We start from the raw sequence: 13,145 nt of genomic DNA, 5'->3' as shown, positions 1-13,145 counted from the left end.
GCTCCCTCTGCCCCCTCTCATCCTCTCACCCCGGTGCCCAAGCTGCAGGAGCCACTGTCCCCCCACCTCCTCTCCCTTGCACCCCTCTTTGCTGCTCCCTGGAGTACTCCTGCCTCTCCCCAGGGCCCCGGGCCCAGGGGAGCCTGTCCAGTCTTACCCTGACACTCGCGCCAGACCAGGAGCTGCTTTCCCTGTGGGTGTGCCGCAGCAGCTCGCCAGCCTAGGTCTGCATGCCGAGGGGCTCCAGCCTGCGCCTCCCAGTCCAGAACCCAGCACGCTTCAGATTACAGCTACTCCCTTCTTAAAGCGACCTGCACTCAATTCGGATTCTGTGATTGCATCATTGCCTGATGTTAACTTTAACCCCCTGCTGCCCTTCCACCCCACACCGCCAGCACACACCTCCACACGGCCGCCTTCCCCACCAGACCTTCCTTCAAGGGCCCTGGCCTTCCTCCTGCCCGCAGTCCCACCCCCAGGGGGCACCCTGGCCCACTTGGGTGGGAGACAGGGCCTAGGAACAGTCTTCTGGAGGAAGCCCAGAAGGCAGGCCGGACCAGAGCAAACCCCGCTCCTGTGCTGGGACTCTAGATTTTTCCTGGTCCTTGGTTCTGGCATTAACTGGGATTTGGGGAGGACAACTCTCCTGGCTTTCTTGACTCAAAAATGAAGAGATGGAACTGGGATGTCTATTTGCTTTTTCAGCCCTGGAATTCTGTGATTTCTGAAGATCAGAAAGCGCAGTGGAAAAAAATATCCGACTGGAGGAAGAATTGAGCTGTGCTATAACCATTGGTCCCGAAGGGAGGCGGACTGTGTGCCTGGCACTGCCTAGGTATCATAGAGGTCACCTAGACAGGACAACACCTAGACCCTGCTCACCTGGGATGCTTAGGACCTTACAATATGGTTGTGAATCTAAAATATCGACGTGGGAGGGGCACCTGGGTAGCTGAGTGAAGCGTCTGCCTTACACTCACATCATGATCTCGGGGTCCTGGGATTGAGCCCTGTATTGGGCTCCCTGCTGAGTAGGGGAGTCTGCTTCTCCCTCTACCTCTCTTCTCTCCCCGCTCATGTGCACGCTTTCTCTCTCTCAAATGAATAAATAAATCTTTTAGAAAAAAAAAATGAGAAATAATTAGTGTAACAAAATGCCTTCTAGGCAGGTATGAGTGTTGACCGAAAGCCCAGTGGTCATTTAGAGGAGAGCTCAGAGAAGGGATGGAGAACGCTCTGGGATATCTAGCAGAAGGAAGAGAAAATTTAGGGAAACATCACCTCATGTGAGGCTCCCGGGAGCAGAGCTAGAGCCTCTGGGTAGAACTTTCCAGTGGGCAAGGTTCAGCTTTATGTAAGAAAAAATGTATCAACAGAGTTCAGTCCTTTCATCAAAAAATGGAGTACCTCCATGCAAGGCACTAGCTAAGTGTGTGGAGGAGGAGGAAGATACAGATGAAAATAAGACTCGGGGCGCCTGGGTGGCTCAGTTGGTTAAGCGTCTGCCTTCGGCTCAGGTCATGATCCTGGAGTCCCGGGATCAAGTCCCGCGTCGGGCTCCCTGCTCAGCGGGGAGTCTGCTTCTCCCTCTGACCCTCTTCCCTCTCGTGCTCTCTATCTCTCATTCTCTCTCCCTCAAATAAATAAATAAAATCTTAAAAAAAAAAAAAGAAGACGACTCAGTGGCACACTCCAGAAATTTACTGGCTAATAAAAGGGTAGTATGAGAACAGATCATTCCACTATAATGTGACACATTCTATGCTAGCAGTCTCTACAGCCAATACAATACCATAGCCACTAGCCATGTGGCCACAGAGCCCTTGAGATTGGCTAGTCTGAGCTGCTGTGAGTGTAAAATACACACCAGACTCTGGATATTTAGTATGAAAAAAATAATGTAAAGTATCTCAATAATTTTAATGCCAATTATATATATTGGGTTAAATAAAATATATTATTAAACTTAATTTCACCCACTTCTTTTTAATGTGACTACTAGAAAATCTTAAATCACATATGTAGTTTGCATTGTATTTCTATTGGACAGCATTGTTCTCTAGGGTGTTGTGGCAATGTAGTCGGAATATATGAACCTAAGCTGAATCTTGAAGGGTGAATAAGAATGGGCTAAGGGGCGCCTGGGTGGCTCAGTTGGTTAAGCGACTGCCTTCAGCTCAGGTCATGATCCTGGAGTCCTGGGATCGAGTCCCACATCGGGCTCCCTGCTCAGCAGGGAGTCTGCTTCTCCCTCTGACCCTCTTCCCTCTCGTGCTCTCTATCTCTCATTCTCTCTCTCTCAAATTAAAAAAAAAAAAAAGAATGGGCTAAGCACAGAAAGGCAGGAAGGGCATAACTATCTATGTGGACAAGTTAAATTTGGATCCCTATCTCACACCATACACAAAAAGTAGCTCTAGCTACATTAGGGATTAAACGTGAACAGCAATTTCTGTTTTTGTAGAGACTTTCTTTCTTTTTTAAAAAATATTTTATTTATTTATTTGTCAGAGAGAGAGAGAGAGAGCACAAGCAGGGGGAACTGCAGGGAGAGGGAGAAGCAGGCTACCCGCTGAGCAGGGAACCCAATGCAGGACTCGATCCCAGGACCCTGGGATCGTGACCCAAGCTGAAGGCAGACGCTTAACTGACTGAGCCACCCAGGTGCCCTGCAGAACATTTCTTAATGACTTTTTATTCAAATTATTTAAGAATAGCATTTTGTTCACATGGTTCAAAACTCAAAAGCAACAAGAGGTAAACAGTGAAAAGTCTTCCCCTCACTGTAATCTCCAGTTACCTGATTGCGCTCCCCGGAGACCTCTGATGTTAATATCTTTCCTATGTATCCTTTCAGAAATATTTTTAATGCTTTAAAAAGCAAATGCCAACACACATATACAACAGGAAAAACTGTAAATGTTTTAGAAAAAAATATACATGGATCCCTTTGTGATCTCTATGTAGAAAGGATTTTTTTTGGGGGGGGTGCCTGGGTGACTCAGTCAGTTGAGCTTCCAACTCTGGATCTCAGCTCAGATCTTGATCTCTGGGTCATACGTTCAAGCCCCACGTCAGCCCCACATCAGCCCCACCTCAACCCCCAGGTCAAACCCCACATTGGGCTCCGCAATGGGGATGGAGCCTACTTTAAAAAAAGATTTTTTTTTTAGACAAGACACCAAAAGAAGCAGAGATTATAAAAGATTGATAAATTTTTAAAAAGAATTTATTTATTTATTTATTTGAGAGGGAGAAAGAGAGAGAGCAAGAGAGAGAGAGCACAAGAGCAGGGAAGAGGGAGAAGCAGACTCCCCGCTGAGCAGGGAGCCCGATCCAGGGCTAGATCCCGGAACTCCAAGATCATGACCTGAGCCAAAGGCAGATGCTCAACTGACTGAGCCACCCAAAGGATTGATAAATTTGACACTAAAGTTAAAAACTTATTTTCAGGAAGAGATACCATAAAACAAAGTGAGAACAAAGGCCTCACACTGGGAGAAAATATTTGTTACACAGGAAACTGACAAAAAAGATTATGAATGGTAATATAGAAAGAACTATAAATTAATACAAAAAATAAAAACTCAGCAGAAACACAGACCCAGGTAATTCACAGGAGAAGAATCCTAAGTGGCCAATAAACTTCTGAAAAAGATGTTTCATCCTCACCAGTAATCAGAGGAATGCAAATCAAAACCATAATTTGACAAGTGTATTTCACGCTCATCAGATGGCCAAATTTTAAACATCTGACAAGACCAAGTGTTGGTGAGGATGTGGACAACCAGGATCTCTTCTGCCCTGCTGGTGAGAATGTGGGAATGTAAATTGACACAACCACTTTGAGGAAGAATCTGGCCCCAAATGGCAAAGCTGTGCATAACCATATATGGCAGCCCTTACAATTAAAGATGGGTAAACCCGAACCCACAACTCAGCACTTCCACTCCTAAGCATGTGTGCTGGAAAAACTCCACATACGTGCACAAAGTATGCATGTACAAGAATGTTATCGCAAGGGCGCCTGGGTGGCTCAGTTGGTTAAGCGACTGCCTTCGGCTCAGGTCATGATCCTGGAGTCCCTGGATCGAGTCCCGCATCGGGCTCCCTGCTTGGCAGGGAGTCTGCTTCTCCCTCTGACCCTCCCCCCTCTTATGTGCTCTCTCTCTCTCTCTCATTCTCTCTCTTTCAAATAAATAAATCTTTAAAAAAATGTTATCGCAGCGCTGTTTGTAGTGGCAAAAAAAAAAAAAAGTGGAAGCTCTTTGCATGCCCATCAATAGCTGAGTGGATAGAGGTGGAGAAGTCTTACAGCCCTGAGAAATCGTGAAGGGAAGCCACTTTTATCAACACAGATCTGTCCGCTGAGCAATGACCTTATGCAATTCATTATACCTTTTTGTGTGCTCCAATTATTTCATGGTAACTTACAAAGATTCATCTCTCCTCCTCTGATTGCCATGAAAGGTGTCCCGCTGCTGCCAAAGGAGGGGGCCTCCACTGTGTTCTCCATGGGTTCTGCTCCTGCAGGTGGCCCCTCTCCTGCCTAATCCACGTATCCATCTCTGCGGGCCATCCCACAGCCTTCAAACATCCTCTGTCACTCCCCTGTTTGGTGACACTTCCTCTGTGCCACACCCCCTAAGCCTACTGTCCATTTCTCCTCTCTCCCTCATGGCCACGAGGGAAAGAGCTATTTATTCTTGTGTCTGTAGTCTTAGCGCCATTCCCTCCTCAACCCCAATCTTGCTTCTGTGCCCATCTCTCCACTGAAACAGCTGTCGCCAGGTTCATGGGTGACCCTCATGTTGACCACCAATAGGACACTCTTCCCTGGACAGCAGGCAGGAGAGCAGACTGTTCCTCCTTCTTGAAACTCTGCCGCTCCACACACTTCCATTCCGGGCCCCTCCCCCACCCCCACCACACATGCCGCGTCTTTTCTGTCTCCTTTGCTCACTTGATCCGGGACCCCTTTTCCTCTCTATCTATATCTCCTCTCCTCTCAGGTTACCTCCACCAGGGGCGCCTGGGTGGCTCTGTCGGTTAGGTTAAGTGGCTGCCTTCGGCTCAGGTCATGACCCCAGCGTCCTGGGATCGAGCCCCGCATCATCGGGCTCCCTGCTCAGTGGGAAGCCTGCTTCTCCCTCTCCCACTCCCCCTGCTTGTGTTCCCTCTCTCGCTGTGTCTCTCTCTGTCAAATAAATAAAACAATCTTTTAAAAAAAGAAAAAAAAAAAAAACAGGAATCTGAACCATATACCCCACGATCCTTGAGCCTTTCCTTTCCCTCACGTCCGTACAATTTATGCACGAATTCTATAGCACTCCCGGCAAAATATTTCTGCACGCTGACCCCTTTCCTCCATTTCCACAGCCGACACCTGGGCCAGGCCACCTGTCTCTTGCCTGCTAACCCACGCTTGTCCCTCTACATTCTGTTCTCCACACAGCAGCCAAGTGAGCCTTCTAGGGCTTACATCAGACCGTGGCACCCCTCAATTAAAAGCTTTCCTCAGTGAATGGATTACTGCCATCCACAACCCAGATGAATGTCACAAACATGAGGTTGAATGAAAGAAGCCAGACCCAAGAGAGCAGACTGTATGATTCCTTTACATGGAGTTCAGAACCAGGAAAGAGTAATCTGTTATTAGAAGTCAGGGGAGTGATAGGGACGCCTGGGTAGCTCAGTCGGTTAAGCGTCTGCCTTCGGCTCAGGTCATGATCCCAGGGTCCTGGGATCGAGTCCCGCATCGGGCTCCCTGCTCAGTGGAGAGTCTGCTTCTCCCTCTGCCTCTGCCTCTCTCTCTGTCTCTCATGAAAAAATAAATAAAATCTTTAAAAAAAGAAGAAGTCAGGGAAGTGACGCATCTGGGTGGCTCAGTCCGTTAAGCGTCTGCCTTTGGCTCAGGTCATGATCCCAGTGTCCTGGGATCGAGTCCCGCATCGGGCTCCCTGCTCCGCGGGGAGTCTGCTTCTCCCTCTCCCCCCTGGCTCGTGTGCTCATTCTCTCTCTCAAATAAACAAAATCTTTAAAAAAAAAAAAAAAGAGTGACTACTGTTTCCTGATGTGGGTGCTGGTTGCACAGGGGTATTTGATTCTGGTTCATGAGAAAATTCATTATGCTCACGTACAGTTCTGACTTGTGTATTTTCCAGACCATATTTCAACAGAAAATGTTACCTTGTTTCTTGTCTAGACCACTCTACGGCTGGATTTAGGCTCTGGGGGCAGGGGGACAGATCTTGTGGGCTTGCTCACTGCATCCCCAGAGCCTGATGCACCGCTGACACACACCGGCTCTGATAAGCACTTGCAGGGGAATGGAGGGAAGATAGCCAGACCAGGAGCAGGGAGGACCTAGGAGGCAAGGGCAGTGACCCTTGGGCATGACGACCAGATCCATGGCTTAAAGCCAGAATGGAGAGGAGGAGAGAGCTGAGAAAGATTTTGCAGGTAAAATTAAGTTGGTGGCTTGCTGATTTAACTTTCTAATTACCTCTTACTCCTAAGATAAAAGCAACAGTCTTTACAGGGTCCCTAAAGCCCCAAATGCCCCCTTCTGACTCTTTCCCACCCCTCCACTCCAGCCCCACGGATCTCCTGCTCATCCTGAACCTTCCGCGCATGCTCCCTCCAGGAACTCCGCCCTTGCTACTCCGCTGTCCCGGAAGCTCTTCCCCGAGCTGCTCCCCGGTGCCTGCCCTCACTTGCTTCAGGACTCTGCTCCCACAACACCTTCTGCGGGAGGCCTTTCCTGCTCTATTTCTCACCACAGCGCTTCCCACCCTCGGCCTCACCGCCGATTTCACTCCTTCTATGTATTACCGTCTCCCCACACCGCTGGTCTGTAAGTAGCAAGAGTCCACCCCAGGCCCTTGCTCTTGACCACTGCCCTTCACACGGACACCTCGCGCTCAGAGACACAGGCCCACCCACGTGGACCCCCGTGCGGCCCCCACCCCGGGGCCAAGCTGCGCCCAACCCCCCCCCCAAATCCTGCCGCTGCTCCCGGCAGCCTGACCCCCCCTCCCCCGCCCCTGGGCTGGCGGGCGCCGGCCCCTGGCAGAAGGACCGGCATGTAATTAGAAACTCCCCAAGCTCCCTAATTGCCAGTTTGCTCCCAACCCCGGAGGCCAGCGCTATTCTGAGCCACCCTTGTTGCTGGCTGCTTGCGGCCTCCGAGAGAGGAGCCGGCTGAGAGCGGAGCCAGGCTGGCGTGGAGGGGGAGCCAGGCTGGCGTGGAGGGGGCCGTGGAGCGGGTGGCGAGGTCAGAGGGGACTGCGCCCAGAAGGGCTGGCGAGCGGCCGACAACAGACGTGGCAGAGAAGGGCTGCCTGCTCTCGGGGCCCAGCGCGGTGCTCCGGGCAGCCTGTGGCGTCCTCCCGCCTTCCGGTGGGACGGGGCGGGGGGGCGGGGGCTGCCCCCACTCCCCCCAGAATAGTGACATCAAAGCAGCCAGGGCCATTCATTCTTTATTCGGGTGCCGTAAAAATCACTACAAAAACTTTACAAAAGAGCCTGAGGGGACTATTGCCCTCCCTCCCGCCCCGCAGGCCCTGGGACACCTGGCCCAGGAAGAAGAGGAGGGAGGGAGAGTCCTGGCAATGTTGGTATCTGTGGGGAGGCTGGGTGGCAGAGCATCAGGGCGAGTGGAGGCTGGAGGGCCTGGGGCAGGTGGTGGCAGAAGCCCTGAGGTGCAAGGCGAGGCCCCCACCCACAGAGCCGGACAAGGCTCCTCGCCCCAGCCAAGGTATCCAATCCCTCCTGTCTCCCACTCTCTGGTAAACAAATGTGGAAGTGCCCCAGCCGCCTTCGGGAACGACCTACCCACTTTCCTGACAAAAGTGGATCGACAGCTGCCCCTCTGCCCAAGCCCCAAACAAGGACGGGCTCTTTGCAAAGAAACCATGTGGGATCAAGGCCCATGGTTCCCCGAGGCCTGCCCTCGTCCCGGCCCCACCCACCCCAAGCTCCCCCGGAGAGGGGCCGGGAGAGGATGGCTCCCTCTCGCTCCCAGGCTGCCCACCAAGGCCCCGGCCCTAATCCCACAAAGCCGTCTGGAAAGAGTCCCAGGAGTGGAGAGGTTGTTGCAGGCAGGGACTTGGGATGCTGGCCGCTGGCCTCTCACTTGGGGCTATGAAGTTGGGGGTAATCCTCCTCTGAGGGGGGCGCGAGTTTCAAGTCAGGGCCGAAGGGCTTGTCTCCACGGGGGAAGGCTTTCTCGTTCTGGAAGTAGTTCCTGTCATCCGGCGAATCCTGCTGCTCCTTGCGCTCCCACTGTGCACTAGGGTTGGGGTTCCTCACGCTGCCCACGAAGAGGGGCAGTCTTGTTGTGTCCTCGAGGATGAGGAAGAGAAAGGGGCGGTTCACGCTGAAGGAGGAGAGAGACATGCGGGACATGGCCGTGCCAGTAGCCGCGGCTGCCTCCACACCGGCCTCGCTGAGCTCCAGCGTGGACTGATGCTGCACGCTGGAGACCACCAGGCTCTGGTCAGAGATCCCACGCAGGTCTGGGGCCTGGAACAGTTCCTGCAGGCCTGCCCAGGGCAGGAGATGGCGAGTCAGAGCTGCCTTCTGCTCCACAGGCTGCCCGGACCTGCCTGGGAGGGTGTCTGGTATTCTAGCCAAGGAACACCTCCAACCCACAGATCCCGGCTTAACTCTTATTTTTTAACCTCCAAGTATCAGCCTCAAGGTCACTTCCTCCAGGAAGCCTTTCCCGATCCCCTGCCCCAAAGTCCGGGCAGGTGCCTTTTCTTTGGTGAACTGGAGAAAAGCCCTCTGTCTTATCACTTACGCTGAATTGTAAATACCTGATTCCTTATCTGCCCAACTCCATTTGACTGAGTCTTCGTAGGCAGTGGGCGCCCAGGGTCTAGCTCAGTGCCCCTGGCGGGACAGCCAGCAAGGCCCACATGCCACCCAGGTTCCCCGCCTGAGAGTGTTTGCAATGCTCAGTCTTGGATGGAGCAGGTCCTCATTCCCTGGGCCACCCCAGCCCAACCCAGGACAGAGGGCCCAGGGGGGGTCCTAGGAAGCCCTCTTACTTCCCAAAGCCCCCGAAAAGGCCAGGACACAAGGCTGCTGCTCTGACTCGGACCCACTGCCGGGGGCGGGGGTGTGCCCCCCTCACGCACTCTGCCTAGCCTGACCTAGGGGGCTGTCCCATGGCCGGCCTCCTTACCCAGCCGGCGGAGGGTGGCCACCAGGTCCAGCTGGTGGTTGAGATGCAGCCTGGGCAGCCGGACCTTGGTGGGTTTCTCTCGAAGCGAAGGCTGGTGCAGGATGTCCCAGCTCAGGTTGGCTAACACCCGGGACACATTCCACTCAAAGTGGGTGGGCATAATGACCACAAAGGTCATGTTGTTATTGAAGGGGAAATGAGCCACCTACAGAGGAGGAGAGGCGACAACATGAGGACCAGAAAGTGTCCAGACCAGTGGGGGTCTGGGCGAGCATACGCTTCTGAGACGGATGGACCAGGGGTGCCGGTCCATTCTTCTCAGGTGTGTGTTCGGCCTCCCTGAGCCTCCACTTCCTCACCTGTGAAGTGCAGTTAACACTACCTCCCCACATGGGCATGGGATTGGGAAAGGCTTCCTGGAGGAAGTGACCTTGAAGCTGATACTTGCAGGTTAAATCAGAGTTAAGCCGGGATCTGTGGGTTGGAGGTGTTCCTCGGCCAGAATGCCAGACACCCTCCCAGGTAGCATCCTCAAAGAATGCTCCCTGACCACTCTATCTAAAATACCTTCCCCAGGGGCGCCTGGGTGGCTCAGTTGGTTAAGCAACTGCCTTCGGCTCAGGTCATGATCCTGGAGTCCCGGGATCGAGTCCCGCATCAGGCTCCCTGCTCGGCAGGGAGCCTGCTTCTCCCTCTGACCCTCCCCCCTCTCATGTGCTTGCTCTCTCTCTCTCTCTCTCATTCTCTCTGTCTCAAATAAATAAATAAAATCTTTAAAAAATAAAATAAAATAAAATACCTTCCCCAGTCACTAACTGATCACTTTCTTTTTTACCTTCATAGCACTTACACTATCTGAAATGATCTTGTGATTTAGGTTTGTTCGTGTATTGTCTTTCCTGCCGAGAGCAGGGACCTGGTCTCCCTTGTGCTAGTGTATTCTAGTGCCTAGGACGGTATCTGGCACACAGCAAATGCCCAATATACTTTTGTCAAATTCATGAACTTCCAAGAGCCTGGAACCTCAGTCCCCCTGGGTCGGGGCGTAGCGAGACCTTGCAGAGCCACCTGTCTCAGAGATGTGACTGCAAGGAAGGCAGGGCACACCTCCCTCCACCCCTGTGCCTGTCCCACAGCCTGCCCCTCCCTGCTCCACCTCCCAGTGGCCAGGCCCAGCCTGGGCAATCAAGGGTGACCTGTATCTCAGGCTGCTCCAGCAGGAACCAGCGCAGGGGGTATGTACGGGCGTGCATCATGTCCACTGGTACCGTGAACTGCTCATTCAGGTGGAAACTGTCTCGCTGGGTGAGGCTTGGATCAAACTTGCTCCTCCAGAAACCTATATCCAGCAGAAGGCGGGGGCCACGTAGACCCAGATAGGGGGAGGTTCTATACCAGTCTCTTCTCCATCCCATCCAGAACCCATTCCGGGGACGGAAGGTAGAAGTCAAAACCCCAAGGGGCACTGTGCCAGGTGATACTCAGTTGATCTGAGGTTTCTTCCCTGCAGCATTTTTGAAATCTGGGCTTGCGTTCTTCCCGAGCCCTGCCATGCTCCCAGGACTCAGTTTCCTCCTAGGGTTCTCTCTTCAAAACAGCCTCATCCAGTTCCTGGGGCCCCTCTTGGCACACTGTTACCTGTTTCCTACCCTCCCCCAAGCCACAACCCAAAGAGCTCCCTGCCTCCTGGCCCAGCCCTGAGGAGAGAGAGAGACCCTCAGGACAAAGGTTTCACAGCTCAGCTCAGCCTACAGGGCAGCAGTAGGGGCTACTGGGGTGGGGGACCTGAGGAGAGGAGGAACACACCCTGGAAGTGGATGGCATTGAGCAGAAGCAACACTGTGTCATCTGGCAGCTCGGAGAGGAAATCCTTAATCTTCCCTTCTGTAGCCTCCTTCACCCACTGGTTGATGTTCAGCAGATCATCTCCTTTCCTTCCCGTCAGGCTCATGGGCTTTGCACCGAAGAGCTGTTCTGATTGTTCCAGGAAGTCTTCTTTGATGGGAAATCCTACACAGAAGGGGTCACAGGCTGTTCCTAGGGGCTTGAGCTCCAGAGCCACCAATGCTCTGCCTGGCTACCTAAGGCCAAGCCCATCTCCATCACCCCTGTCCACCCCAGGGCACTACCTTGTGAGCTCCAGGTCACCAGTACCTACCTTTCTGCAGGTACATTCTGGCAGCCAATCGGAATGCCCCAGGGCCCAGGTCTCGGCAAAGGCGGCTCAGCAGGTGGGGGAGGCAGAGCCCTGAGTCTGCATGCAGCGCCTGCTCTAACCTCCGCAGCGTCTGGTTCTGAGCACCTGGAGGGGACCACATGGGCTGTGGCCCAGGCCGGTGGCTCTTTCCCGGCCCTGCCGCCCACTCCAGTCCCTGCTGAATGCCCGTGGTGCGCGTGCCCCCGACACCACACATTCCCCTCCCATATCGACTGAACTGGTCTGACTGACGGTACTCCCCAAGTTTCACTTTCATCTCTGCTGCTGGCCGTCTGGATGACCTCACCCCATCCAAGTTGTTTGCCCTCTCTGGACCTCGGTTTCCCGCAATGAGAGACTCCATCCAGTGAAGACATTGCAGCAATCAAACTCTTGCATAAAAATCACCAGAAGCATATCCTTAGGCCCCATCCCTGGGAATCTGATTCACAGAGACTGGAGGTATGCCCAGGAATCTGCCTTTTTACCAAACAGCCAAGCGACCCCGAGGGAGGAAGCACCCACTAGTAAACTCTGAAGTAGTGAGTTCCTGCTGGCCTCCCAGCTCTGCTGGTCTGGACAGGTGATGCCACGCTACCTAGTGCCAGGTGAGACAGTGCCAGGGCCACGCTCAGAGGCGACAGGATGAGGTTGGGCCTGGTGGACCTTTGGGCCACCAGGGAGAACAGGTCTGTGGTGAAGGCCATCATAGCCTGGGCCAACCTGCGGGTCTGCTCCGGGGTTGGGGCCCCCTTGCAGTCTCTTGGGGACTTCTTCAGGACAGTATGGCCACGGGCCTCCTACAGGGACAGATCAGGGGTCAAGAGGGTCAAGGAGTCAGCTCTGTGTTGAAGATCCCTTTCAGAGTCCCCTGTGCCTGGGAACAGCAGGGCCTCGTCCCAGTCCTGACGAGAGAGGGACAGTCACACGGACAATGGCATTAGAGGGACCCGGTCCTTTCCGCTGGTCCCTCCCACCCTCTGTCTTCTGGCCTCAGCCTCGGGGCCCCGCCCCCCGGTTCCCTGGCCCCTGCTGACTGGCCCTCCTCCCTCGGACCCCGCCTACTCTTCCCCCAGCCCCACCTGGTTGTACCTGGTTGCCCAACTTGAGGAGGCTAAGCGGGGGCAGCTTCTCCTGGGTCTGCCTGCCCATTAGCTAAAGAAGGGAGGAAGCAGATGGAGCGTGACCCTTCCCACAGGTTCCCCGACCCTGCCCAAGCCACAGGTGAGGCCCCTGGGGGCCCTCCTCCCTCCTCATGCCTCTCCCTCCCCAGTACCTGCTCGTCCAAGGGCTCCATGGCGCTGGCAGGAGAGAACTGTTGAGAAAAGGATGAGAGGAGCGGGAACCCCCTTAGAGCCAGACCCTCCCCTGACTCAGTCCCCCTCCTCTTCCCGCCCAGAGCCCTGGCGCGTCCCCACCTGCCTCCCAGCCCCACCCAGACCGAGGCCCAGGCTCACCACCAAGCCAGGACCCTGCAGGCAGGACAAGCTGAGCACCAGGAGCCCCCGGAGCAGCACCATGTTCCTGTGCGGGACAGGAAGCCTCTGTTCCCACCTGGCCGCACGCCCGCGTGGGAGCCCACCCCCATGCTGCCTGGCTTGGCAGATCCTGAGCCTCTCCCGCTGAGGGGACACCCCGCTACCGCCAGCACACCCCAAACACACGGGCAGTGGTTCCCACCTCTGTGAGGTCCCCCTGAATTGTCTTTAACCCCTCTGTATTTTCCAGTTTTTCACATTTCATGTCTGAAAATGT

The 13,145-nt window shown here is 54.1% G+C and overlaps 1 protein-coding gene across 1 annotated transcript; it reads right to left on the bottom strand.

The window, feature by feature from the left end:
- Nucleotides 1–7,949: 7,949 nt before the first annotated feature.
- Nucleotides 7,950–12,914, bottom strand: SERPINF2 (serpin family F member 2). The gene is made up of 9 exons (XM_028109280.2): nucleotides 12,848–12,914; nucleotides 12,667–12,705; nucleotides 12,483–12,545; nucleotides 11,989–12,190; nucleotides 11,352–11,495; nucleotides 11,000–11,203; nucleotides 10,390–10,532; nucleotides 9,194–9,398; nucleotides 7,950–8,546 (listed from the first exon to the last, which is right to left on the bottom strand). The coding sequence occupies exons 1-9, from the start codon at nucleotides 12,908–12,910 to the stop codon at nucleotides 8,134–8,136; spliced, it is 1,476 nt and encodes a 491-aa protein (XP_027965081.1). The 5' UTR covers nucleotides 12,911–12,914; the 3' UTR covers nucleotides 7,950–8,133.
- Nucleotides 12,915–13,145: the final 231 nt, after the last annotated feature.

The sequence above is a fragment of the Eumetopias jubatus genome, unplaced genomic scaffold, assembly GCF_037043125.1.
Source record: "Eumetopias jubatus isolate StellerSeaLion01/CBP00866 unplaced genomic scaffold, mEumJub1_p1.0 scaffold_10, whole genome shotgun sequence".
Taxonomy (NCBI): domain Eukaryota; kingdom Metazoa; phylum Chordata; class Mammalia; order Carnivora; family Otariidae; genus Eumetopias; species Eumetopias jubatus.
This window is presented reverse-complemented; position numbering and strand designations above follow the sequence as displayed.